The 27,604-nt window shown below is 45.0% G+C and overlaps 2 protein-coding genes and 1 long non-coding RNA gene across 3 annotated transcripts in view; 2 read left to right on the top strand and 1 right to left on the bottom strand.

The window, feature by feature from the left end:
- Window positions 1-27,604, bottom strand: part of LOC310844222 — a 399,653-nt gene that overhangs the window by 202,137 nt on the left and 169,912 nt on the right. The window lies entirely within an intron of this gene.
- On the top strand, window positions 279-14,452 carry AS3MT (arsenite methyltransferase). The gene is given in 13 exon segments (XM_083738087.1): window positions 279-332; window positions 560-591; window positions 2,013-2,140; window positions 3,179-3,329; window positions 3,973-4,109; window positions 4,534-4,603; window positions 5,120-5,201; window positions 5,862-5,993; window positions 6,379-6,521; window positions 6,680-6,814; window positions 13,156-13,209; window positions 13,211-13,321; window positions 14,337-14,452. Coding segments are annotated over 12 exon segments (1,125 nt in total). The 5' UTR covers window positions 279-331; the 3' UTR covers window positions 13,271-13,321; window positions 14,337-14,452.
- Window positions 23,575-27,604, top strand: part of CNNM2 (cyclin and CBS domain divalent metal cation transport mediator 2) — a 111,424-nt gene continuing 107,394 nt past the window's right edge. The window contains 3 exon segments of the mRNA XM_083737944.1: window positions 23,575-23,619; window positions 23,622-23,771; window positions 23,773-25,417. Coding sequence (XP_083594070.1) covers window positions 23,590-23,619; window positions 23,622-23,771; window positions 23,773-25,417 — 1,825 coding nt within the window. The 5' untranslated portion in view covers window positions 23,575-23,589.

Here is a 27,604-nt window from a genome sequence, read left to right as displayed (position 1 = left end):
CTGCACTGGGGGGGGGGGGAGTTCCTAAATTTCCCAGATTCGTGAGTGGCGCGAAAACAGAACGGGGCCACAGACTGCGAAGCAGAGCCTTCCAGGCCTCTAATTCCAGCGAGGGCTTCTCCCGCGGTCTCTTTTTCTCTTAGGAAGCCACGAGACGCCCCTCTGTACGGAGGAATAGCCGCAAGGCACCGCCTCTTGACCCTGCGGCCTCTGTAGAAACAAGCCACATCTACTTCCTGTAACACAATCCAATCGCTCCTCCTCCAATCGACGCTGATCCTTGTTGCTCCGGGGCTTCGCTGTGGGATCCAGAGCTAGAGGCGTCGCTCTAAGTAAGCTTTGCTGCTGCTTTCTTCTCACGGGGCAGCCTGGGGGCTCATGAGTCAGCGAGGAGGAGACCAGCCTAGAGTCCGTCTTTGGGGTTGAGTTCCCCCTTGGAGAAGGGCTACATTTGGCTCTGGTAATCCGCTGCAAAGCGGCGTGTTACGTCTGCAGCTCCCCCAATAACCCGGGTGAAGTGTGTTTACACGGTGTGCTGACCTTTTCCTTTTCTTAACAGTGGCTGCGGAGCGGATATATACAGAGGTCCAGGTGAGATACCGGTAGTTTGATGCTGAGATCTTGACGTATCCTTCCTTCACCGGGATCCCAATGATCTGTTCCACATTAATGCACATTATATACACTTAATCTTGGCCTTATGATTTAACACTTATATACACTTAAGTCTTGCCCACTCAGAACGAAGCCTTTCCGTGTCTAATTTTCCTCATTCCTCACCTCTGATCCATGGCTGCTTATCTCAGCGTTGTCCTCATATATTCTCATTTATCCAGCCTGGCGACTGTGTCCAGTATTACTCAATCAGCCAATCACCTTTTTTCCAACCCCTCATGAAAATAGTGTTTAAAACAGTACAAATTACTATTGAAATGGATTTTGGGTCAAATTTCCTAGATTTTAACACTCTGATTAAATAAGCCCATTCCAAATTATCAAAGGCTTAAAGAGTCTCTAAAGACAGATCAGCCCAATGTACTTTAGATTATTTGGAAATAATAAATTTAACAATTTTCTACTAAAAACAGTCATCATTAATAGAAACGTTTGTAGAGTCTGCTTAGATAATATCAAGGGGGAGGCTGTTCATATATCCTGGAGCCATCACAGAAGAGGCCTTATCTCTTGTGCCAGTTGACATATGGGGGGGGGGGGGCTCTTGGTATGGTGTTGATGAGGGTCCACCCCAAATAGGACATTACACCACTCTGACTGTGGTGGACATTCTTCCTCTGTTGCCACAACTGTTTTGATGCAGGCAGCATTCCCTGCCATCCACCAGGCCCTGGTCCTACTTCAGTGGCAGATGGGCAAAAGTGCTTTTAAATGGAAGCTAAAATTGGCTCCCATCCAAGGTGGCTACCGACCCTCTTTGTCGTTGTTTAGTCGTCATAGTCGTGTCCAACTCTCCATGACCCCATGAATCAGAGCATGCCTTGGAAATTTCTTCTCAAAACTTCTCCTTAATGTCCATGGAGTTTTCATGGCAAAAATACTGGAGTGGGTTGCCAGTTCCTTCTCCAGGTGGATCACATTTAGTCTAAACTCTTGGCTATGACCTGTCCATCTTGGGTGGCCCTGCATGGCATAGCTCATAGCTTCTTGGAGTTATTCAAGCCCCTTTGCCACGGCAAGGCAGTGATTCATGAAGGTGACCTACCCTCTTAAATTACCCCAAATGCCATGCCCTGATACATAGATCTGTCAAATCAATAGATTTGGTGCCACCCACCATGGGAAAGCACCTAGGATCCCAGCAGGGAAAGTAGTGGCCTGGCTGGGTTGGGCCAGACTGCTGGGGGACCCTGCCGAGCCCATTGGGCCTTCAGCCAGTGCCTGTCTTGGCCAACTGCTGGTGCCAGACATACCTGCCTTCATCACATGTGTTTCAACCATTCTTTATAAGCTACAAACGTGTTGTATATACCAGTAATTTCTGTTTCCTTTTTTAGGATTACTATGGCAAAGAGTTGAAGAAAAAAGAAGACCTAAAAACCAATGCCTGTTGTACTGTAGCAAGGCCTTTGCCCACATTCGCCAGAGAAGCCCTACAATGTGTGCATGAGGAGGTTTCGGCAAAGTACAGTATTGTTTTATTGAGTGAACTTTGATCTCATGAGTTACTGCCTATTGCAATATGGAAAGTGGGGAGGAGATCTAATTTCCCCCTCATCCTTATTTAACCTTTTCCCTCTAAGCCATATCAAGCATAAAATCAAACCAAAAGATTAGGGGAGCTCATTTAACTGGCAGATTAAGCAAGTAAAGCTTTTAGTTGATTAATCAGTGAGGGTGAATTTTGATCAGTTAGTGTAAAAGGTAGGCTGAATCTAAACAAAATAATTAAAAAATGAGAATAATATGTGTGATTAGGGAAGAACTTGTAGATCTTGAGGTGCAATCACATACATGGTTGCTCAGAAGTACCGTATTTTTCGCTCTATAAGACGCACCAGACCACAAGACACACCTAGTTTTTGGAGGAGGAAAACAAGAAAAAAATATTCTGAATCTCAGAAGCCAGAACAGCAAGAGGGATCGCTGCACAGTGAAAGCAGCAATCCCTCTTGCTGTTCTGGCTTCTGGGATAGCTGTGCAGCCTGCATTCGCTCGATAAGACGCACACACATTCCCCCTTTCTTTTTAGGAGGAAAAAAGCGAGTCTTATAGAGCAAAAAATACGGTAAATTCTGCTATATTCAGTGCAATTTACTCCCTAGTAAGTGTGTTTAGGGTTGCAGCCTGTACTTATTTATGTAGGAGTAAGCCTCATTGAACTTGATAGTGCTTGTTTCTGAGCAGACCTGCCTGGGATTGTGCTGTTAAATTGCAAGGGTCATAGGCCAACTATTGTTTTTCTATGTCCTTCATTGTATTTGTTTTAATTTGTCTGAATATGTAATATTGTGGTGACTAACCCATGCAGTGATTTAAAAACCAAACTATTCAGCAGTGGCAGACGTCTTAAAAAACAACAGGTGCCAACACAACAGGTGTATTTATCTAATGAAGTGCTACTTGGTGTGGATTGGCTCATCTTGCTGCTGATCTGAACCACCCATTTGTCTCCATCAGAATGTGTTTCACTTTCGCATTGCTTTATCCTTTGTTCCTTTAGGTACTATGGTTGTGGCTTGGTGATCCCAGAATGCCTAGAAGACTGCCGGATTTTGGATTTGGGCTGTGGGAGTGGAAGAGACTGTTATATGCTCAGTAAGATGGTTGGGGAGAATGGACATGTGACCGGGGTAGACATGACTGAATCCCAGGTAAGAGGTTGTTCTTTGTGTGCTGATTCAAGACTGTCATGTTTACCTTCAGATTGCTAAATGGAGGGCATAACTGTTGAGACTCCTTGGCATGCAGCTTCCTTCATGACCTACCTTTTTCACACAAGCTCCCATTCTGGCATCTCACCCATGTGCAGCCTCCTTGTTTGCAGTCCTTAACCTAGGTGGTCACCAGCCTTTTTGCACTCCTGGACACCTTTGCAAACTAGAAAAACTCTCTTAGGCACCACACACACACTACACTTAAGCAAGACAAACACAACCTCTCAAACCTAATTTCAGTGGGGTGGGGAGACCCTTTGGGTGCTAGGGAGGTCTCTGTGGGCACCCAGGAAGGATGCTGAGAAATACTTGTACTACTATATGCAATTTGTAACATGTACATCAAGTCCAACTGGAATGAAATCATGCGTAGACTGATATCACATCTGGGGATGGCAGGAGGATGAAGAGCAAGCTGGTATTCTGGCATAAGGAGAGTAGGTGGGATGGGTTTAATGGCAGAAAATATAAGCAAAGGTATATTAAAGCTTCTCTGTTTGTGGTTAGCACTGCTTTATCATGCACCATATACTTCTGTACTGAATTTCTATCTTTTACATCCTTGCTTTCCTTCCATCAGGTGGAAGTGGCGAAAAAGCATATTGATTATCATATGAACAAATTTGGCTACCGGCAGTCCAATGTAAACTTTATCCAGGGCTACATGGAGAAACTGGGTGAAGCAGGCTTGAAGGACGAAAGCTATAACCTTGTAATGTAGGTCCTTTTTCTAGCCCCTTCCTCTGCAAGCAGATAGGCTGGAAACTGGGGGTTATATTTGAGTTTCTGGATTTAGCACTGCATGCCATATTCCACACCGTGCTGTGATTGAGGCTTTGTGGATATCAGTAGCACCTACGTGAAGTGTGTTTGTTCCGTATGTTGCCATCATTTCAGATGTAGTCTGGAAATATTTCTGTTCACTGAGGCATTTAGAACTTGAAGGGAGGGAGTGTGTGCAGCAGCTTGGAAATGGCTGTTTATATACACAAACTTGGTTTTAGTTGTTTTAACAGTTTTGCAACATTTTTAATAACGACGTGTCATTTATGATGATTCACAGTTGCTCTGGGTTCCTTCAGGTGGAAGGGCAGGAGAACAAATGAATCAAATAAATAAGTTGGCTTTATCTCTTGTTTAGCTCCAACTGCGTGGTCAATCTGTCCCCTGATAAAAGAGCTGTCCTGCATGAAGCTTATCGAGTGTTAAAGGTAAACACTGGGCTGGTTGCATAAGGCATGTTAAGGCAAACTAAGGCCAACAGGAAGGACTCTGAGTGAAAAGGAGAATTTTCTTCTGCACGTAGGTCTGCCCAGGTGTACACTAAAGAATAGGGGGAAAGTGTAATTGGAGTTGAGTGTTCAAACTCCTGGAATAGGAGAACCTTTGCAGATCAGCATCTGGAAAGAAATCCCTGGAAAATCAAAGACTTTAGAGGGAAAAGATATGTCAGGTCTGCATTTGGGTTGTTTCTCCTCAATGTTCTTGAGTTTCCAGCCACTGCTGGGCCCTGTTTATACAAACAAAGGGAGGAGGAGGATTGAATTTACCTAGTAGGAATGGGTTGCCTCCCCAAGATAAGTTTACGTGGTTGAATTGCTTTCCCTTTGAAGACACAACACATCCATAGCAAGCAACCAAACTGGCAGCAAACAGCGGCTCTCTTTTGCCTATCAGACCATGGAAACAATAATTATTTGTTTCCTTGTTGTTACCTGCTCTTTCAGGCAGGCGGGGAGATGTATTTCAGTGATGTCTATGCCAACCGTGACCTGCCACAGGAAACCAGGAACCATAAAGTCTTGTGGGGTGAGTGAATTCTTCTCTTCTTCCCACACCCAGTTGAAAAACGGTAGCCAGCATTGCATCTTCCTGTCAGATATACCCATTTTAAGATTGCTTCAAATATGTAACCCATTTTTCCCCCATAGGCCAATGTCTTTCAATACCTCACGGGCCTTAGGAGTAGCAGAAATGATCAGAGCTCATTAACACATTCCAGCTGGGCAGAAGCACTCCATGAGGGTGCAAAGCATGGCTGCGGGTGGGATACAGTCTCATGAGAATCCCAAGGGCCTGATAGAGAAGGATGCAGGGCCATGTTCAGTTCCCAAACCTGAAGTTCTCCAGCCCAGCTCTAGCTTACGGGATCTTCTGGGTGCCCCCAGCATAGAACCAATGATCAGTTTTATGGAAGAGATCCTTAGAGAAGCCTGCTGCTACATGTAAGGTTCTGTGGATTGGGGCAGCAATCCTACGCTGACACTAGAGAAGGGGTGGGAACCTTCAGTGTGGGGGCCAATCTTGGCCTGTGAGATTATTTCCCCCCCAAACAACTCATCAGCTGAAGGCCCTTGTGGTGTCAGCTGATGGCTGGGTGGATAGGGTTAAATCCTGCATTAATTAGCTGCATGTACCTGTTCCCATGCTATCTGGAAATGATCACTTTTGTCATCCTACCATCTGTAGGTGAGTGCGTAGGGGGAGCCCTGTGGTGGAAGGATCTGTACAAAATTGCTGAGGAAGTTGGATTCTTGCCACCTCGGTTGGTTGCTGCCTCTCGAATAACCCTTGCTAACAAGGAGCTGGAAAATGCCGTGGGTAAGAGTACTATTTTTCACCCTTAGACAGCCTCCTCGGTCGACTTTCAGGGTCATTTCAGTCTAGATTGCCCCTCCTCCTTGCCCCCTTTCCCCCCTTCAAATAAAAGCTGTTGGGAGATCGGATTGTGGCTCTCCCGCTATGCATGTCGTTTGGCCCTAAGTCAAGGTTAATTAATTTCAGATGCTTGAGACTTAGGGGCACATCTTTAGAGGAGGGAGGAATCCAGTTGCATAAAACACAGCTAGTGTTGTAGTTGATGAGAGACCCTGAAAATTACCTACCTGGCTTTCCCTGCCCATGTGTCTGGTAGCCCACATCTGAGGTGGGAATTGTACTGTGACATTGCTCAGGAGTGACACAAGCCCCTCCACTTTGATTATAGGTGACTTCCAGTTTGTTTCTGCTACTTTTCGCCTCTTTAAGATCCCCAAGGATGGGTCAGCTCAGCGGTGTGAAGCGATTTACAAAGGAGGAATCCCTGGGCATGAGAAGGAACTAGAGCTTGACATTAACTACAGGTTCAAGGTACAAGCCTGATCAGGCATTGGGGTTGAAGTGAAAGAGGGCTGTAGTGAACAGAAGGTAAATATAATTAGCCCTTGCCTATACATACCCATCTGGCCTGTTTATTGTTTGTTAATTGTGATGTGTCTTGCATTCACCCTCTTCCCTTCCTTTCTCAGCAAGGAGAAGTGGTGGATGTGGATGAGGAGACAGCAGTTATTCTACAGAACTCAAGATTTTCTAGGAAATTCCTTATCCATCCAGTGGGGCAGAAGGTCTCGTCCCCAGAAGGCTATATTCCTGGGAAGCAAAAGGTTGGTTAGACCCTATAGCAATACTAATAGAGCATTATTTTATCCTAAGCACAGAAATGAACTGGCGACCAATGCAACTGTTTTAAAGCACGGGTTGTATGAGCTCTAAGTGGAACCCTGAATAGTAATCTGGTGAGTGCATTTTGGGTCAATTGAAGTTTCTGAGTTGTCTTCAAGGGCAGCACATTGCAATAATCCTATCTGGATTAATGCCTACTGAGCCTTATGCCAGACTAGTGATTTTTACTTTACAATGAAATTATAAAAGGAAATTTCTATTCTTAGGATTGTGATAAAACTACCAGATTCCTCATGATCATGAGCTGCAGTTTATTTACATCTCTGCAGATTTCCAGAGTCTTTTTTCCCATGGAAGTGCGGACTGTCAGTGGGAGTTGCAGTTTGGCAGAAATGAGATGGACTGAAAGAGAGGTTTTCACCCTTCAGTAACATCTACTGTTCTCAGACCTGCCCTTTCCCCCTGAGGTCTGCTGCAGACTTCTTCAAATCTTGCTCCTGTAGATGAGCAAACTGTGATAGTACTAGGAAAAATGTGTTTGTCAAGCTTAATTCATTTTGGGGCTTAATCCAAGGTGCTTACACTAGCGTGGTGCAAAGAGAAAAATAAGTGAGGGCTCTTGTATGCCATTTCTGAGCTTCAAAAGCTCCATGTGACAATCGACACAAAATCCTGTCCCTCCGTTTGAGTTAGAGATTGAGGGTCAGTTTGGCAACCAGAAGTTTTAGCTGGCTAGCAGTGCCAGACAAAACTTGAAAATTCCTCTACAGTAGTATCCAAACTTTTTTCAGTGAGGGCCAGATTTGATGAAGTGAAGGGCTGTGGGGGCCGACCAAAGTTGTTGAGTTTTTTTAGGATTTTACCCCAGGAAATAAACTGGGGCCAGATTAGGCCCCTGAAACGGACTTTGGACGTGCCTACTCTATGGTCACATCCACACCATACATTTAAAGCACATGGCTTCCCCCAAATAATCTTGGGAACTTCAGTTTGTTAAGGGTGCTGGGAATAGTAGCTCTGTAAGGGAACTACAGTTCCTGGTATTCTTTGGGGGAAAGACATGACTGTTAAAGTGGTATAAATATGCTTTAGATGTGTAGTGTGGATACGACCTGTGTGCATGTAAATTATGTTGAAATGTGCTTCGTCCAGATTGAATGGCTATGTTGATCCTCCCAGAATTAGATTTGGGGTCTCTGGCATCAGCTACAAATTGCTAAGTATCTGAGTAGATGATTCCATTCCAGCAGAGTCTGTGAAGCCATTCCAGCCTTGAAATTAATGCATAGACCGTTCAGAAAAGATGATGTGAACAAGCCCTGCATTAATCTGGAGTCACACCTGTGTAATTTGCACAGTGCATGTACACTGAGACTTAAAATGATTGCCTGCAGAAAGGGAGCCCTTTTGAGCAGTGCGGTACGTTGCAGCGGCAGATGAAAGGACGACTAGTGCTTTGGATTCCCCAGGGGCTTCTCTGTACATCCAGCATGCTTAGCTGAATCTTGAGCCTTACCCCGTGGCCCTGACCCTATTTTGGAGCTGGTCTATCTATAAGAAGCCTATTCCCTCCTCCCAATTCATCTGATGAAGGCAAACAGCTGTGTGTCCTAGAAAGGATAACCTTTTGCTTATTGGCGTATGGAAGAGGGAGGATGAGGGTATGAGAGGCATTTCTTAGATAAGCAGCAAAGCCCAAGGGGAGGTTTGCAGTCAGGTGCTTTAGGCTTAACTCCACTCCCAACAGAAACAACTAAGTTTGGTTTCTGTAATAAAGATTCCGTGTCATCACTGCAATGTAACCCAAGCTTATATATCACACCATAGAATTTCTAAGCCAGGACTGGATTAACCAGGAAGTCTAAAGCCAGTTCTTGGTTACTTTTCCCCAATATCCTGCCTCTCGCTGTAAGCACTGGAAAATGTATGCTTTTTTCAGTCCAAGGATTAAAATCCTGTTTTGGAAGAAACAATGCAAGGATAGATTCTGCTATGCTTAGGACAGGTTGCTCTCATGTGTGGATGAAAGGATTTCAGGTCAACAAAATGCCAAGGTCAGGGGCAGCCTAAGCAAGATATTTTGCTGCTTGAGGCAGAGCTGTAAATGGTGCCCCCTTCCTCACACATCAAGGTTCATGTTACCCAAGGCTGGCCACATTATTTGGGCACCTGGGGCAGAAGATCCCACAAGGGCTTCTCCTTCTCCCTGGTTGGGAAAATACAACAATAATATATTAAATAATTGTCAATTTCCTGCCGTCACATGATACTCAGAATTAGCTGCTTTTGCCTGCAGAGACACCATCCCTAATGCTAGGGCTGGTCTTGTTGCCTGTGTGTGACCTACATTGAAATCCCAAGGCTGCATGTGTTTGTGGATGACATTTTAAACTTGCTTGTTCATTTTTAAAAAATAGGTTGTAGTTTATGGTATTTGTGTGTGTGCGCACCCACCCACACATACTTCTTTGTTAATTATTTATTGCTTTTATATCTTACTTTTCTCTCTAAGGAGCTAAGGGTGGTCCTCCCCCTTTTAATCCCCACAACCACCCTGTGAGGTAGGTTAGGCTAAGTGACAGTGACTGGCCCAGAGTCCCTCAATGAGCTTAATGGTCAAGTGGGGATTTGCATCCTGCTCTCCCACGTTCTAATCCAGGGGTCCTCAAACTTTTTCAGCAGGGGGCCGGTTCACTGTCCCTCAGACCTTGTGGGGGGCTGGACTATATTTTGGAAAAAAATATGAACCGCCGGGGGGGGGGGGGAGAGGAAGAAGAAAGAGCCAGAACTGGGAGCCCCCGCAGCCACAGTCCCCGCTGTGGAAGGAGGGCCCAAGCGCTGCTGCCGCCTCACGGGCCACGACTTCCCGCTGGCCCCCTCACTGCTCCCTCCCCCTTTCTCAGGCCTTGCCAATGCCACAGGCCTCAGCCTGGGCAGCGACAGCAGCCACTGCAGAACCTGCTCCCTCCCGGTCCGCTGGCCCAGGCTGAAGAGGAAGGTGCCCAGGCAGAGAGAAAGAGGGCTTTGGCCCAGCACCTCTGAAGCAGGTGGGCAGCAGGCAGCGAAGGGAGAAGGGTCGCTGCTGAGGGCGGGGGGAGGTGCACCATCCAAGTGAAGAGACCCCGCCTCCTCCCCTGCCTTCCCTCAGCTGGGAAGCAGCGACTCACCTGGATCCTGTACCCCGGGCTGGGCTCTATGGTGGGGGGCAAATGCTGTGACCAGAGCAGCAGCAGCCGCCGAACAGCTGCACCGCACGCAATAGGAAGCCAGCTTCAGCTGCATTCTCAGTGCCAGCCCCACGAGTTTGCCGAAGCCACGGCTGACAAAGCCACCGACCCCCTCACTGCTCCCCCCTGCATCACTCTGTGCTCAGCTCCCCATTGCTGTAGGAGCCATGGGCAGCTGTATGTTGGCGGTGGCTCAACAAGTGAAAGGCAGCGACAGAGTTTACCTCAGTGCGGTGCAGGGACTGATTGGTCAGTTCCTGTGCCGTGCTGAGGTAAACTCCAACATGGCTTTTCATTCATTGAGCTGCTGCGTGTCGGTGGCAGTTCTACAAATGAAAGGCTGCGACGGAGTTTACCTCAGTGCGGTGCGGGGACTGACTAGTCAGTCCCCACGCCACTGAAAAACTGTGTCGCAGACACTTGGCGGGGGTTTTCAAATCGCCATGTGGGCCGGATTCGCGACCCTTTCAGGCCAGATCCAGCCCCTGGACCGTAGTTTGCCGATCCCTGTTCTAATGCAACACTAAGGGAGGCAGCACAGCAGTGCCCAGGAGGAGAGTCACTCCAAGGCATCTCTCCGTCTTTAGTGATAGGACGGTTAATTCCCCTTGAATGAGATAATGACTTCCATGTAAAAAACCCAGAAGTTGCAGTTTTTATCGGGCACAGATGGTGCAAGGACAAAGCATATGGTGTAATTATCCTTTTCAAAGAGAGCTCCTCTAAAGAATGAGCTAGTGTACACATGCTTCCAAACTAAGTGGCCAGTCAAAGCAATAGCCTGTTGTCAAAATCCTTTGAACTCATTCATTCATTATCTATGTGCTATATTTCCTTTTCTTTTGCGTATCTATAGCATATAGCCTTGTGGCTTTATCTGTACCTACTCTAAATACCACAAACAATGAGGAAAGACCTCGAGGCCTTCCTTTTGGTTTTACCTCTTTTGGGAATGAAATTTGGAGCTGGTTTAGCCCTTGAAAGACACCATGTTCAAAAGTATTTTGTTGCACTTCTTGGTGAACTGCTTGCAGTGATCTCTCTTGTATGCAGTTTGAATCAGTGGAACTGAATTTTTAGAAGCATTGAGTTGGATCCAGGCCACGTTAGTTGTGGTTTGCTCTCTTCAAAATCAATGGGACAAGTTAGTGATCCAGACTTCTTTTGAAACTGATAAGACTTAAGGATGACTGACTTAGCCTGGATTATAACCCCTTTATTTTTACTGTGATAATCTTGCATATTAACCTTACGAAAAACTATGAAAATACTAGAGAAATGCTCAAAAACTTTTTTACTGGGTAGCAAAAATTCTTCCTTGATATATAATAACAAGAAAAACTTAATATAAAATGTTTGCAAATGCAGAAATTAGGTAAGTGTAATGTATGCAGTAATATGAAGATGTTAAAAACCTTATGAAATCTTAAAGAAGACAATCCTCTTCTTATCTTGCCGGTGGATGGAAGCTAAAAATTGTCATTGCACATTTTTTGTTATTGCCCAGTTATTGGCTGCACCATTTGACAGAAAACATTTGTCTTTTACTGTAAAAGTGAGCACTTGGAATTAAATTGTAGAAGATTCTGTGCTGTAAAAAGCAGGATGAGGGCTGAAGATCACTTTTGATGTGAAGATCATTTATTTTCACCACAGATGCCATATCTGACGAAGCCCTGGGTTAAAGTAGAAGCTGGCAAGAATACCCTCGCTCTCTCGTGGAAATTGCTTTGGTGTAAGGCCTTGGTTTGGGATGGTGTTTATTATCCAAATTGCAATCATACCATCCTGTTGTGACAATTACAAAATCGCCACCTTCTGTATATTCATTACTTTCTCTGGTGCCACATGGTAATTTTACTTGCCGGTCAGTGGTAGTTTTGATACTATTAACTATTAAGTTTGCAAATATGCTAATAGTAGAAGGTAAAAAGAAACAGTGAAAACATGCCCTTTCTAGCTTAGGTAACACAGATCCTCATCACCTTTTTCACTTTGACCTTGTTTTGTTTTTGCTTGTATTTTTTTTTTAAGCAGGAGAGACTCAGGGATCCATTTAAGTTAGTGGAGCAGATGGAGCCAAGTGTCCCTGCACAAAATCCCCCAGGATGCTGTGGAGCCAAAGCATGCTGCTGAACCTTTCAGTGTAAAATCAAGAGTCTGAAAAGCTACAGTGGAATAAATCCAAAAATGAAAAGCAAGAAGAGAGATTGCAGTTTCTGAGCAGTAGTAAGAGTAAAGGAATAAATTATGGGATTTAGATGCTCTGCTGTGTTGGTGTATATTGTCTCAAGAGTGAAAATATCTTGTCTTAAAGCATTGGTGGGAAACCAGATGTGGCTGGACTATAATGGTTATCATTGCTGACCATTTATTTAAGGAATTAATGCACTGTGTGTGTGTGTGTGTGTTTTTAAGAAATCCACCGCAAAGTGGATTACAATATTTTAGAACACAAATAAATTCCGTAAAACTGTTAAAAATCCATAGTTAGCAACAATAAACAATAATAACATTAAAATCACCAGCATAAAACAATAACCATAAACTACCCTCATTCATACTTCCTCAGATCAAAAGCTATTGAGATAAAAATAGGTTGTTAAGGCCTTCTTTAAAAAAAAATGTGAGAGATGGGGTTTGCCTATTCTTAAGAGAAATTGCCTTCTAGAATTGAATTCCAAAATTGTGGAGCCACCACTGAGAAGGCCCTGTTTTGCAACCTGGCAGTCTAATTGCTTTTACTGGTGGGTAAGCTGGCTGGGGCTGATGGAAGTGTAGTCCAACAACATATGGTGGTCCACAGTTTCACTATCCCTGCCTTAAAGAACTGCCAAAGATCCAGCAGAAAGACAGTAGTGGCTTATCACATGTGAGAGGTAGCAATACTGTTGCTTGGGACACTGAATCAAATCCTCTGTATGTGAAGGGTACTGTTCTGTATCTCAGACTCTTCCCTTGTACTCACAATACTCTTGAATGGCGTCATTGGGAAGTGGACACCCATAAACCTGATCTTTTAGAAGGGGTTATATATATTAAGTAATCTCCCTATGCTCTGTTACAGCCAGCTTTGTCTTCTTTCTAAACTGTAGGGAGTTGCTGAGCTGACAAAACAGGAGCCACAGATAGCGATAGATCGTTCTAGTCTTCAACATTAGGACTTTGAACCAACATATTTCTAAACTCGATCTGTATGAACTGAGATAACTGTGGCAGGGTTTGATTAAACAAGCATCAGGAGGAAAGGCATTCAAAAAGGTATGTAGTATGAACACTAGGGGGAGCTGTAAGGCTTTTGAATGTTGAACTGGATTTAGAATTCCAAGATGAACAGGGACTGTACTTTGCAAATTCCTATAACTAGTTGTTTACCCTTTTATGGGGGGGGGGGAGAGAATAATGAATGTTGCAGTTTAGCACTAAATTATGGAACCAAAAGTGTTGGCAGATAGTTCTAGGTACCACTGACAGGTCTTGTTCAAGATGGTGTCAAACATATTGCCTGCAGGCAATCTAGACCAGTTGCTCTAGGATTAGGGCCAGCAAACCTTTTCAGCAGGGGGCCGGTTCACTGTTCCTCAGACCTTGTCGGGGGGCTGGACTGTATTTTTTGGGGGAAATGAACAAATTCCTATGCCCCACAAATAACCCAGAGATGCAATTTTAATAATAATAATAATAATAATAATAATAATAATAATAATAATAAAATAATAAAAATAATAATTTATTATTTGTACCCCGCCCATCTGGCTGGATTTCCCCAGCACACATTCTACTCATGGAAAAAACACTGATTCCTGGACCGTCCGCGGGCCAGATTTAGAAGTCGATTGGGCCGGATGCGGCCCCCAGGCCTTAGTTTGCCTACCCATGCATTTAGGAAGACCCCCTCTTGGAGATGCCCCCTTTTCTTCCACAAAATACCAACTGGATATATAGGGCAGAGCAGACACTAGTGGGGGGCCCAGCAACTTCCAGACTAATCAAGTGATAATGCTGACATCAGGTTGCTGCCAGGAAACAGCCGTCTTGGTTTTCATTTTGGTTCCTCTTCTTTGGGAATATCCAATGCGAAAAGCAGCAGTTGCCTTTTGTCCTTGTGTAAATATTATTGTTTCCCAATTCAGTGAAAACATATATGCAGTTTGATTGGTAATGCAAGTGTCTTGGCTAGGATTTTAGTAGTCTCTTAAACAAGCTTGAGATGCCATTTTTATAATCTGAGAATGTTTAGCCTAAGGATGTTTGATAATTCTGTTTTAATTTCTAGCCAGAGCTTATGTCAAGGTCTGTTTGTGGATCACTGAGAAACCAAGTGGCAGATAGAAGAACAAGTTCACATATATCAGATGATTTTCTTTAAGCATTTGTTAGTGGCGGCAGCTGGTAAGTATTCAAGTTGGTGAGACGGTGACCAGGCAACTAATGGGAGGCAGAGGCAGGCAGTCCCGGGAGTCAGTCATACAAACGTAAGAAGAGCCTCCTGGATCAGACCAATGGCCCATCTAGTCTCCATCATCCTGTTCTTACAGTGGCCAAGCAGATGCCTGTGGGAAACCCACGAGCAGGACCAGAGCACAAGAAAAGTCTCCCCTCCTGTGACTTCTGAGCAACTACGTAGTTTTCAGAAGTATTGCTGCCTTGGTACGTGTAGGCAGAGCATAGCCATCAGGGCTAGAAGCCATTGATAGCCTTATCCTCCATGAATCTGGCCAATCCTCTTTGAAAGTTAACCATGTTGGCAACCATCACTGCCTCCTGTTGGAGTGAGTTCCATAGTCTGTGTGCTGTGTGAAGTACTTTGTTTTATCTGTCCTGAATCTTCCAACATTCAGCTTCGGACAACTAATTTTGGTTTTCTCCCCATCCTCCCTTGAAAATATACAGTGAACACTTAGGCAGTTCTCAGACACAAGCATCAGATGTTAGCATTTCTTTTTTAGTGTTATGAATTTATTAATCACCTGCACAAATGTCTCATGGCAACACATAACAACAAAAAACAGTTAAACCACACAAATGAGCAGGTGTATGTGTGTTTGAAAAAGACACTAAAAAAACTAAAGACACATCAGAACAAAAATTTCTTTAATTGTTTCCAGAAAGTGCAGATAGGAACGCTGTTCTACAGAACACGGGCAATTCTGTGCTCCTGAAAGCTGGCTCTGAGTTATTGTGGAGTAGACCTCTGAGAACTTTGGAACTTGCGGGACAAGCTCTACCATAGGCAGCAGAGACCACGGGATGAATAAGGGGTAAGGCAGTGTCTCAAGTTACCTAGTTCTGAGCTGGATAGGGCCTTTTATGCTAGCACCAACACCTTGAGCTTTGTCTGATAGCAGATTGGCAAACGGTGCAAATCCTCAGAGCAAGGTGTTATATGCCAGCAGTAGTTTGACCCCACGAGCAGCCCAGCCACTGTATTCTGCAGCAGCTGCAGTCTCCAGACCAACCTCAAGGGCAAAGGTAAAGGTAAAGGGACCCCTGAATGTTAGGTCCAGTCGCGGATGACTCTGGGGTTGCGGCACTCATCTCGCTTTACTGGCCGAGGGATCCGGCGTACAGCTTCCGGGCCATGTGGCCAGCATGACTAAGCCGTTTCTGGCAAACCAGAGCAGTGCACGGAAACGCCGTTTACCTTCCCGCCAAGGTGGTACCTATTTATCTACTTGCACTGTGTGCTTTCAAACTGCTAGGTGGGCAGGAGCTGGGAATGAACAACAGGAGCTCACCCTGTCGTGGGGATTCGAACCGCCAACCTTCTGATTGGTAAGCCCTAGGCTCTGTGGTTTAACCCACAGCACCACCCGCATCCCTCAACCTCAAGGGTAGCCACACATATAATGCAGTAATCCAACTGTGAAGTTACCAGTATATGGGCAACTGTGGCATATAACAAGACAGACAGAAAAGACTCCTGGGAGTCTCTGAATGGTAGAAAAATTATGAATGTGAGGCTATAGGACACAGGACTTCTGAGTTCTAGCATTGGATTTTAGGGTGCAGAAAAAGCAATGGTAGGGCTCTGCCGCATTTGCCTTAGGGACCAGCCTCCCCTGTTTAGGGGTTTGGCTAAAAAGAAACTCGAAGAATGCAGTTGTCTAAATAGACCTCTTCAGCCGCCGCCGCCCCTTTGCTATTATTCATAAATACTTTTTGAAAACATTCCTGCTGGGATATTTTCTCTAATTAATTTTGGTATCAAAGATGATCTTTAGAGTAAGAATGAAAGTGCTGATGGCTGTGAAAACTGTCTTCATTAAAAAGACATGAAATCTTAACCGCAGCTTTTCAAAACCCCTGTGGAGGCTACTAGAGAGTTTCATCAGTATGACTCCCCTTTCAAGCGCGCATTTGTTAAAAGGCCATTGTTAAATGCCAGGACATTTTGCTTTGCTTTCCTATTCTATTAGCACTTGGCATGTCAGCAAGGGCCAAAAAGTTTAAAAACTTCCTGCATCTTTCCTGGCATTGAAGCTTAGCACTGATTCTATAAACATGGCCTTAGATTTCTTGACGGCTACTGGCTGGTTCATGCATACAGCCTTATCCCCAATCACTGTATTACCATGTAATCATTGCTTGCATATGTGGATCCAGCACCCCAAGTTGAAGTTTTGCATTATCTGATATAACTTCAAATGTGGTGCATTTCAATTAAGTCAGCTTGCAGCCATGCATGTGTGACTCAGGCTCTGTTCTCACCATACATTTAAAGACACCCTCCACAAGAATCTTGGGAACTGTAGTTTACCCACAGAGCTACAGTTCTGGCACCCTTAACAAACTACAGTTCTCAGAATTCGTGGAGGGGCAGGTAGAGATGTGCTTTAAATGTGCCTTTAAATTTGTATGCAGCATCAGTCTTTGCTTTTGAAAGAATAAACAGATTAAGGGCTAATATTATACCTTAGAGCAGTGTTTCCCAACCTTGTGCCTCCAGATGTTTTTGGCCTACAACTCCCATCATCCCTGACCACTGGTCTTGCTAGCTAGGGATGATGGGAGTTGTAGGCCAAAAACATCTGGAGGCACAAGGTTGGGAAACACTGCCTTAGAGAACCGTGAAGCTGTTTTCTTTAATGTGTTTCACAACTGTTTTCACCACCTAGCTGTGTACATCAACCAGGCTTCATTAGTGTCAGATTCGTTTCTGTGCACATCAAGGGGTGCTAACGGGGCAGGGTTATCTTTACACCTTGGCTAGAGACAAAATGGATGTGGGTGGCACTGTGGGTTAAACCACTGAGCCTAGGACTTGCTGATCAGAAGGTCAGCGGTTCGAATCCCTGCAACGGGGTGAGCTTCCGCTGCTTGGTCCCCGCTCCTGCCAACCTAGCAGTTCGAAAGCACGTCAAAGTGCAAGTAGATAAATAGGTACGGCTCCGGCGGGAAGGTAAACACCATTTCTGTGTGCTGCTCTGGTTCACCAGAAGTGGCTTAGTCATGCTGGCCACATGACCTGGAAGCTGTATGCCGGCTCCCTCGGCCAATAAAGCGAGGTGAGCGCCGCAACCCCAGAGCCGGTCACGACTGGACCTAATGGTCAGGGGTCCCTTTACCTTTAACTTAGAGACAAAATAAGAACAGCTTAAGGACTCATGAAGCTGGTTTGAGGAACAATGCATCAGACAGTAGTATTTTATGACAAAGTGCAGGGTATATATGCATATTTTGGATAGCATAGTGTGAATCGGGACTGAAAACCCAGCACTGGAAATGCCTGGAATGCACGGTAAACACAGCCTAAGCCTGATTCCCTCATATATTGGGCTGACATACATTGATTGAGACCTGTAAACTCATTGCTACTGTGGAAACTGGCAGCTTAGTTAACTTTTGTGACAGCTTTGCTTTGAAGTGAGTTGCATGTTTTTCACAATTGGCCTGAGAGCAGCAAAAGATTGAGAGATTGCAAGAGGGGGAAGGAAGCAACCAAACAGGTTAGCAACAACAGATTACAAACTGCTGGGTAAGAAATCTTGTGGTATCTCCAAACATCTGAACAGGTTCACAATACTTTGCTCTTTGGCCCTTCAATGAAATTGAAGCAGTTGTTCCTGCTGCTTTGGTAGTAAAGCTGCATTCTAAAAAAAAAAAAAATCTTACATAGCCCTTGAACCCATAACTTGTAGCCTGTGAATGATTTATTCCTAAACTGAGAATTACAAATCGAGTAACAGCATCTAACAATTCCAGAAATCAGTAATGCTGCTTAAATTTATGTGACAGATTTGAATTATATGTTTGGAACAGCAGTTTGATATTATGGATTGGAATTAGCAGGGATCAAATGGGAAATTTACTCACATCAACCTCCCCGCAACCCCGGGGGGCGGGGCTCTCAGAATAATGTGGATTGTGCATTCTTGGAGGCAGGGAATATCTGACACACATGTTGGTATTTGAGGGGCTAGAGAGGCACTTTATTGGAAGGTCTTTTGCATGGCTACCACATGACTGGATAGAGGATATGAGTACTGTACAAGATGGTTTGGAGAAGCCAGGGACAGATTGCTCCATTATGCCTTTCTTGTGAGCTTTCATACAGCAAGTGGCTGTTCACTGTTGTCTCGTGGACCTTTAACCTGATCCAGCAAGGGAAATCCTAGCATTCTTATGTTGCTTCACTGATGTTCGAAAAACCCGGATGTGAAGCATGTTTGAACAGCCCGCTCTGGAAGGCTATTCTTCTCCCTTTAAGAATGGTAGATTAATAAAGTTGCATTATAACACTAAAAATTGAAAATTTATGTTTAACTATGAATTATGAAGAATTATATTCACTCTGAAACTATGTTTATAGAAAATCCATCCATATTTCAGCTAACCCTAGAATTAGGTGTTTTCTTGGCCAGAGCATCTTGGCCATCTTTTAAATTGGGTGGCAAACCTGTGGCCCCGCAGATGTTGCTGGACTACAGTTCCCAGAATGCCTGTCCATGTGTCATTCTGGCTAGGGCTGATAGGAATTGGAGTTCAACATCTTATAGAAGGCCACTGGCTGCTCTTCCTTACTCCCCACCACCCCTGTTTAAAGCCTTTTCAGATTTAGCACCTAAATCTGTAGCTTCCTCCAATTTGTACATTAATTAAGCCAAATGCTACCTTTAGAAAACAAATGATGGCTTTCATGGCCTCTTACTGGGAGATAAAACAGCAAGTATTATTTATGGTAATTCTTTGCATATTGCTTTTAAGATGCTGTTTTGATCTGGTTAGAACCCTGGGGTTGCCATATGCTAAGAAGTTGCTGTTAAGTGAATTGACCTTATCAATATTAAATGTCCAATTCCCCAGCAAGCAAGAAAAATAAATAAATGTCAAATCCGGAGCAGGGGGCCATATATACAGCAGGAAGCCATTGAGACTGAAGCCTGTCAGGTTAATTTTTAATTGCTTTATTGTAGGGCCTCATAAAAACTCGGATAAGAAAGCAACAAAGGTGCTCCATATTTTTAGTACTGTTCTGTTCTTAAAAAGCACCAAGCAGTAAACCAGTCTGATTGCATTTTGAAACCAAGGGCTTGTTTGCACAGTTGTGTATCAAGAGAGCAGCTTAACCCTCTTCAGTCTTGGAAGGAACGAACAAATGAACAACTGTTGGGATAGCAAAAGATTCTGCAGGAGTTGGACTAGATGGCCCTTGTGGTCCCTTCCAACTCTACAATTCTATAATTCGGAGGATGGATGGATGGATGGATGGATGGATGGATGGATGGAAGGAAGGAAATGGAGTGGAACTAGACGGAATAAGATAAGAAGAAGAAGAAGAGTTTGGATCTGATATCCCGCTTTATCACTACCCTAAGGTGTCCCAAAGCAGCTAACATTCTCCTTTCCCTTCCTCCCCTACAATAAACACTCTGTGAGGTGAGTGGAGCTGAGAGACTTCAGAGAAGTGTGACTAGCACCCAGCAGCTACATATGGAGGAGCGGAGACGCCAACCCGGTTCACCAGATTATGAGTCTACCGCTCTTAACCACTACACCACACTGGCTAAACTCATACATGACAGATGGATAGAGCTGATGAGCATAGTGAAACTGATTGAGGTGTTTATCACTCAGATCTGATTCATGAGAGCATTGTTTTAAATTGAGTTGATGTTCCAAACATTTCCCCTTCCTCATACCGCCTATAGTGGAAAGGAGAGTCTGAGGAGTGATGCCAGACCACCTGCTTTAAGAAATTATCACCACGGTATCTCCCCAGTTACAGCTCCTGCCCCCCACTATTCAAGTGTAAGCCTCCAATCCCTGTGCTGTCTAATTTTGTGACTACAAATGCTGCAAAAGTGTCCAGTGGCCCCTCCCACACCCAAAGAAAACAAAAACTGAAAGGGAAATTCTCACTGCTCAGAGGAGTGGGGTGTGTACAACTAAGGCATTCAATGCTAGAGGCACTAGGCAAAAGATTATGGGACAGCCAACTGCCCTGATCCTGGTCAAGATAGAAAATCTAAATACAAAAACACCATAAAATCCAACTTTAACATAACATACCTGTTACAAATGCCTTGCAAACGCAGGTTACATGACCCACTTAGAGAATGTTTTTATATGGCTGGCAAAGCAAAAAGAGCTGAGAGTGAATCAGGAACGACAAACCAGTGGCCTGCCAGATTTTGCTGGACTTCAGGTCCCATTATCCTTTTCAATTGGCTGTGCTGGCTGGGGCTAATCGAATATGGCCATCTGGAGGTCCACTGGTTAGCCATCCTTGGTGTACATGTTTGTACAACTTTACTTATCTTTCCTATACCCACTTATCTGGGAGTAAATCCCACATATCTTGGTGGTACTTCCTTTTGAGCAGACAAATATAGGATTGTCTTGTAATTAGTTTGGTGTTTGATTTTGGCACCAGAGGGAGCTGCACTGCAATAAAAAGAAGACTGAAGAGGTAAAGTATCTGATCTAAACCACAGGGAAAAACAATATTAAGCTCCATACAAGTACATTTCTGTGGCTAAATGTATAGAGGGGCAGTGTATATGGCAGTATATATCATACCATATAAGTTTGTAAACTGCCAAAAGATTGGAATGGAAGGTGCTACATAAATGTTTAATATACAAATAAAGAAAATAAAAACAGACTTACTAGGCAGTGCTAAGCCTATTTATCAGTGAAGACAATGGGGCATTTCTATGTCAAAATAGTTGGGCTATAAGTGTATATAGATCTGAAATAGGAATGTGCAATGATATAATCTACTCCCCACGGAAATAAATGGCACAGTTGCCTCCAACAGGCCTGATAGATCTTGACTGCAATCTTTAGCCCACCAGATGTCATTGGACTACATCTCCCATCACCCCAAAGCATTTCCATGTTGGCTGAGACTGTCAGGAGTTGGGAGACCAACAACATCTGGAGGGCCACATTTTTCACCTCTGTGCTTCTGGAAAGATGCTAGCCCTCTGGAAAATGGTTTGGAAGCTACAACTTTTGCGGAATTCAGTTGTTAAAGTGCTAAATGCTAAGCAGTACAGCTCATTGAAACCACATAATACTGGTATGAGCTTTCGTGTGCATGCACACTTCTTCAGATACACTGAAACAGAAGCTACCAGGCGCTTCTGTATAGTGAGAAGCCATTTTTCACCTTCTCACCCCTTGCTTTTTCCTGTAAGACCTATTGCAGTCATTAAGAGTCGTCAACAGGCTCATCACAGCTATCTGCCAATCACCCATTCCTACCACCCTTCTGAGTAATACCCCTCCCCACCTTCTCACTATATAGAAGGGTCTGGTAACTTCTGTTTCAGTGTATCTGAAGAAGTGTGCATGCACACGAAAGCTCATACCAAGAACTAACTTAGTTGGTCTTTAAGGTGCTACTGGAAGGAATTTTTTTTGTTTTGACTATGGCAGACCAACACGGCTACCTATCTGTCACATAATACTGGTTCTTCAGGAGCTGCACCAGTTGCTCGTATTCTACTGAGCCCAGTTCTATGTGTTGATGTTAACATACAAAGCCTTAAATGACATAGGATCCAAATAGTTTCCTTATACCACCCTGTCTGGGACAGTCACACCCTCAACTATGAGATTTGCTTTCAGGTATTTCTTGCTGCTGTTCTTATTTGGTTTCCAGCACAGCTGAAGATGTTCCCTAGGGAAAGTGTGTTTCTTTAAGGCTAGCTGCAATCTGATGAATGTCTGTTTGCTACATAATATGGTAGTATTTTAGACAAGCTTTAAACTGTTGTGTTCTGTGTTATAGTTATAATATGTAGCTCTTTTTGTTTGTAAACTGCCCTGGCATAAAATCACTCAGTTTAAAAATCAAATGAATATATATATATTCCATTCCATGTGCAGTTTTGTTTGCTCTGTGTTGGAGTGTTGGCTTCCATAATACTGTAAACTTTGTGCCCTTTGTGTGTGAAAATGTCCCGTTTTAGACTATCCTAGTAAACTAGGTGTCTTTAACTATACATTTCTACCTATTTTTAAGCCAAGGTATCAAGCAACAGTATGGATCCCAGAAGGATGCAATTAATCGCTGAAGCAATATATTTATTGCAGTGACTAACAAAACAGACATATAAAACTCTAAAGCAAAATGTTTAGGGATCTGAAATGTTTTGCTTTTAAGACTTTAATATCAGTATTACTGTTCTGCATATTGAGCCAGTCACTCTCAGCCCTAGCCTACTTCACAGGGGTCTTGTGGGGGATTAAATGAGGAGGGGGAGAACCATAATGCAAGCCACCTCGAGCTCCTTGGAGAAAATGGTGGGATATAAATGCAATGATGAAGACATTTATTACATGGATAATTGGGAGAGCAGGGTTTCACAGACCCATTGTCTCTGCAACCTATGAATGTGAAATTTTTAGGAGTTTTGATAGCCCGACAGGGACAACAGCCTTGAAAGAGGAAAAACCGTCAAAGGCGGTAAATGCGCACAACAAAAGAAAACGCCGGCAGGGGAAACGTGCCTGTGACAGCGAGGTCGAGGAGGGCGCACCTGAGGGAAGGAGCGCATCCTTCACGCACGAGCAGTTTCGCGCTTAAGATCTCAAGAGGAGCCGGCACGAAGCTCTCGCCTCTATTGGCCACCCTTCCCACCAATCGCCGCTCTCCTCCCTTCCCATTGGCTCGTCGTTCAGCCCGGCTTGCGCTCACACACATACACACAGCAGTCATGCGCTTCTTTAATTTGGGGAAAGGGGGCGGGGCGCACCGCGAACGAACCCGCCCCCCCCTTTCGCGGCCGTAATAAGAGTTACTGGATGCGGACGGAGCGCGAAACCGGAGTCTCGCTCGCCTCGTTCATTCCCTGCAACACGCGCCTCAGGCCTCCTTCCCTGTCCCGTAAGCCGAGCGAAGCTCTCCTCCTCCCACTGTGGCTCGTGTGCGCAGGCAGGCGGCCGCCGGCCGGCTCGCTGGCTTTCGCCCCCCCCCCCGCTCCCCTATCGCATGCGCGCTCTGCGATTGGACTGTTGATTTTTCTTCCCCTCCCTACTCCAGCTCGTCGCCCCGCTTGTACTCACCTGATTGGCTGATGCGCACGCGCGGGCTCCGCGCCCCCTCCCCCCGTCCCCCTCAGGGGTAGGGGTTGGAGTAGCTCCTGGCCGAGGCCCGGCAGTCGCTTGGCATCCCTCGAGGGATTCGCAGCTGGTCGTGGCTGTTGAGCGTCGTCGCGATGGAGCTGCCCCGCTCACTGTGGCCGTGGTAGTACTACTGTGGCCGTGGGAATATGGCCGCGCCGCTGCCCGCGGCTGCCGCCTGGCTCCTGGCCGGGCCGGGGGGAGGCGGCGAGAGGGAGACGCGGGTCGCGCTGCGGTCGCCGCTGCTGCTGCCGCTGCTGCTGGGCATCCTCCTCAGCCGCTGCCTGGGAGAGCAGCCGCCGCGCGCCGCCTCCGCTTCAGCCGCCGCCGCAGCCTCTTTACTGCCCGGCGCCTCCGACTCTGAGGAGACGGTGATCATCGGGCTGCGGCTGGAGGACACGAACGACGTGTCGTTCATGGAGAAGGGCGTGCTGCGAGTGAGCGAGAGGAGCCGGGTCAAGCTGCGGGTCTACGGGCAGAACATCAACAACGAGACCTGGTCCCGCATCGCCTTCACCGAGCATGTCCGGTGGAGGGATGGCGAAGGCAGGCGGCCGCCGGCGGAGCAAGAGGACGGCCCGGCCCCCGTGGGCTCTTCCTCCCCGGCCCCGCAACGCTGCGGCATCCGCACCTCGGACATCATCATCCGGCCGCACATCACCCTCAACCGCCGCACCTCGGGGGTCATCGAGATCGATATCAAGCCGTTGCGAAAAACGGAGAAGAGCAAGTGCTATTACCTGTGCACCTCCGTGTCCTCCCCGGCTATCCTGGGGGGGCCAGGGAGCTCGGCCGGGGGCAGCGGTGGGGGAGGGAGCATCATTGGCCCCGATGGCGGCCCGTGGACCGAGACCACCTGGATCTACCATGATGGTGAGGATACCAGGATGATTGTGGGAGAGGAGAAGAAATTCTTGTTGCCCTTCTGGCTTCAGGTGATCTTCATCTCCCTCTTACTGTGCCTCTCTGGCATGTTCAGTGGACTCAACCTGGGACTTATGGCCCTCGACCCTATGGAGTTGCGCATTGTGCAGAACTGTGGGACAGAAAAAGAGAAGAATTATGCTAAGCGTATAGAGCCTGTGCGCCGCCAGGGGAATTACTTGCTCTGCTCCCTGCTGTTGGGCAATGTATTGGTCAACACCACTTTGACCATCCTGCTCGATGATATTGCTGGTTCTGGACTGGTGGCCGTGGTAGCCTCCACTATCGGTATCGTCATCTTCGGTGAGATTGTGCCGCAAGCTATTTGTTCCCGGCACGGCCTTGCCGTAGGCGCCAACACCATCTTCCTCACCAAGTTTTTCATGATGATGACCTTCCCGGCCTCTTACCCAGTCAGCAAGCTTCTAGACTGTGTCTTAGGGCAGGAGATAGGTACTGTCTACAACCGTGAGAAACTACTTGAAATGTTGAGGGTTACTGACCCCTACAATGACCTAGTTAAGGAGGAGCTGAATATAATTCAAGGGGCGCTGGAACTGCGCACAAAGACAGTGGAGGATGTAATGACTCCACTACGGGACTGCTTCATGATTACTGCTGAGGCTGTGCTCGATTTCAACACTATGTCTGAAATCATGGAAAGTGGTTATACCCGTATTCCTGTATTCGAAGGGGAACGCTCCAACATTGTGGACCTCCTTTTTGTCAAGGACTTGGCCTTTGTGGATCCTGATGACTGCACTCCGCTCAAGACCATAACCCGTTTCTATAACCACCCGCTGCACTTTGTCTTCAATGACACCAAGCTTGACGCCATGCTTGAGGAATTCAAAAAAGGTGGGATGGTGGTGGTTGGTGATGGGAGTGGGGAAGATGAATGCAAAAAGGAGCTTTAAGGGCTGGATTTTTTTTAATTTTTTTTTTAAAGAAATGAGAACAGAGATTCTTGGGATGTTGAATATTACTCAAAACAAATTTGATGCTTGCATGGTGCAATTGTAGAATAGCAAACAGTTTCTTTCGTCCTCACTTCCCCCCTGGTAATAATAGGGCTTCATCTACTGCCCTATTCATTTTTGAGTCTGCACACTTTGTTGAGTATTATTATATTACTAAAGAGGTGATTTAACATTTTTTCAGCAGACAATGTGTATAACCATATGATATGGAATCCTTGCTCCCTCCTCTATGCATCGTTTTTACTTACCTTGTTACATACGGTATATTTTATGTGTCCACACTTTGTTTTTTTATATGTACATCTTACTTTTCTGAAAAAGTGTCTCTCATGACACAAAAGTAGTTTTATGGGCCAAAGTCACGTGTTTGTGTAAAAAAGAGCATGTACAAATATGTAAGCACAAGATAATGGATCACAAGATTTGTAGCAGTGTTCTTGGCTTACCATTCATGGTTTGTCTGAGAGAGACGTATGACAAGTTCATATTTGTTGTAACACTAGGAGCTATGGCTTAGCTCTGGGTACTGTGGCAACAGGAGAATCTGGGGAAGAGTGAAGCAGCTGTGATTTTTTTGGTGAATAGCTGCATGGTTGCACATTCATGCTTAGCCATGGTTGGCTTAGTATTACGTGCAAACTGAGCCTTTGAATAACTCTAAAACTGAGTTCTGTGTTTAAAGCTAAGTGAAGTATTATTTATAGATAGTTAAGAATTAATTTTTAACTAAAGTTGTCACATGTTACAAGATTCTTACCTGGAAGACATTTGTGTGGGAATCAATATAAAGGCTGGATGAAGATTATAACATGTGGTCTAGATTGGTGCTTTTCACTCCTTATACACATACTGAGAAGCTGCAATTGGAATGTGTTCTCCCACTTTCACACCCTGTGAATTTGGACTAAAAACGTGTACAATAAGGTCACATTATGATCAATGTGTAGGTTTTCCATTAGGTCTTGCACAGAAGTGTCTTTTGTATGATAATTCTCCCGTAACGTGAAGTGGTCCTTCAGTGAAGGCTACACTGTAAAATATTATTGGTACTTACAGTCACTCTGTGTTTCCTACTACTGGTACATACATGGTAAGTGCTGACTCTAATCATGAACACTTAATGGGCAGCTTGGACCATATGAGTTCTATGATTTCTGAATTCTACAATATAGCTCCTTTAGTCTTACGATAATTAGAAAAAACACTTAGAAAACTCTCTTACTTTAATTATCTGTTTCTCAAGTTCAATAAGCAAGGGCACAAAGGCTTATCTTTGATGATTACCCATCAGTTGTGGAACTCCTCACTGCAGACTTAACCAAGCATGAGCACCGTTTGGAAAAACTGTAACGACCCACCTGTTTGAGCTTGTCTTTAGCATCAGGTATATTGGGAAGGTATAGCAAAAGATGTGCTTGTTCTGTTTCATTCATTCATTCATTTTTTTGTTAAGCACCCTGAGCCTTCAAGTTGGAGCAGTCTAGAAATCTAAAGAAACAAATTACAGTGGTACCTCAGGTTAAGTACTTAATTTGTTCCGGAGGTCCGTACTTAACCTGAAACTGTACTTAACCTGAAGCACCTCCTGCTGCTGCCACGCCGCTGAAGCACAATTTCTCTTCTCATCCTGAAGCAAAGTACTTAACCTGAAGCATTATTTCTGGGTTAGCAGAGTCTGTAACCTGAAGCGTATGTAACCTGAGGTACCACTGTATTGATTAAAAGTCCACAGATCAAATTTAGTGATCTGTGGCCCAGTGAACCATCTTTAAGAGTTGCATTTGTTATACAGCTGGGCAAACAGATTACTGCTAGTGTTAACCTTTTCTCAAGGTAATTCCTGCACTGTGACTGAACTTTTGCACTCAGTTTCTGATTGGTAGACAGTAAACTCTGCTAGTTAAATTACAGAGCACTATCTTGCAAGGCTTGCAGGAGAGGTTAATAATAATAATAAAGGTTTCTATGCTTGAAGCAACAGAAAGAGCAGGCAAGTAGTAGGTCCCTTGTGTGAAGATTGAGAAATGCTATTGAGTGACAGAGAGAAGATGGAACCACTCAACAT

The sequence above is a fragment of the Podarcis gaigeae genome (assembly GCF_964106915.1).
Source record: "Podarcis gaigeae genome assembly, chromosome: 5".
Classification (NCBI taxonomy): Eukaryota; Metazoa; Chordata; class Lepidosauria; order Squamata; family Lacertidae; genus Podarcis; species Podarcis gaigeae.
Note: the sequence above shows the minus strand (reverse complement) of the source record. Positions and strands in the feature narration are given on the sequence as shown.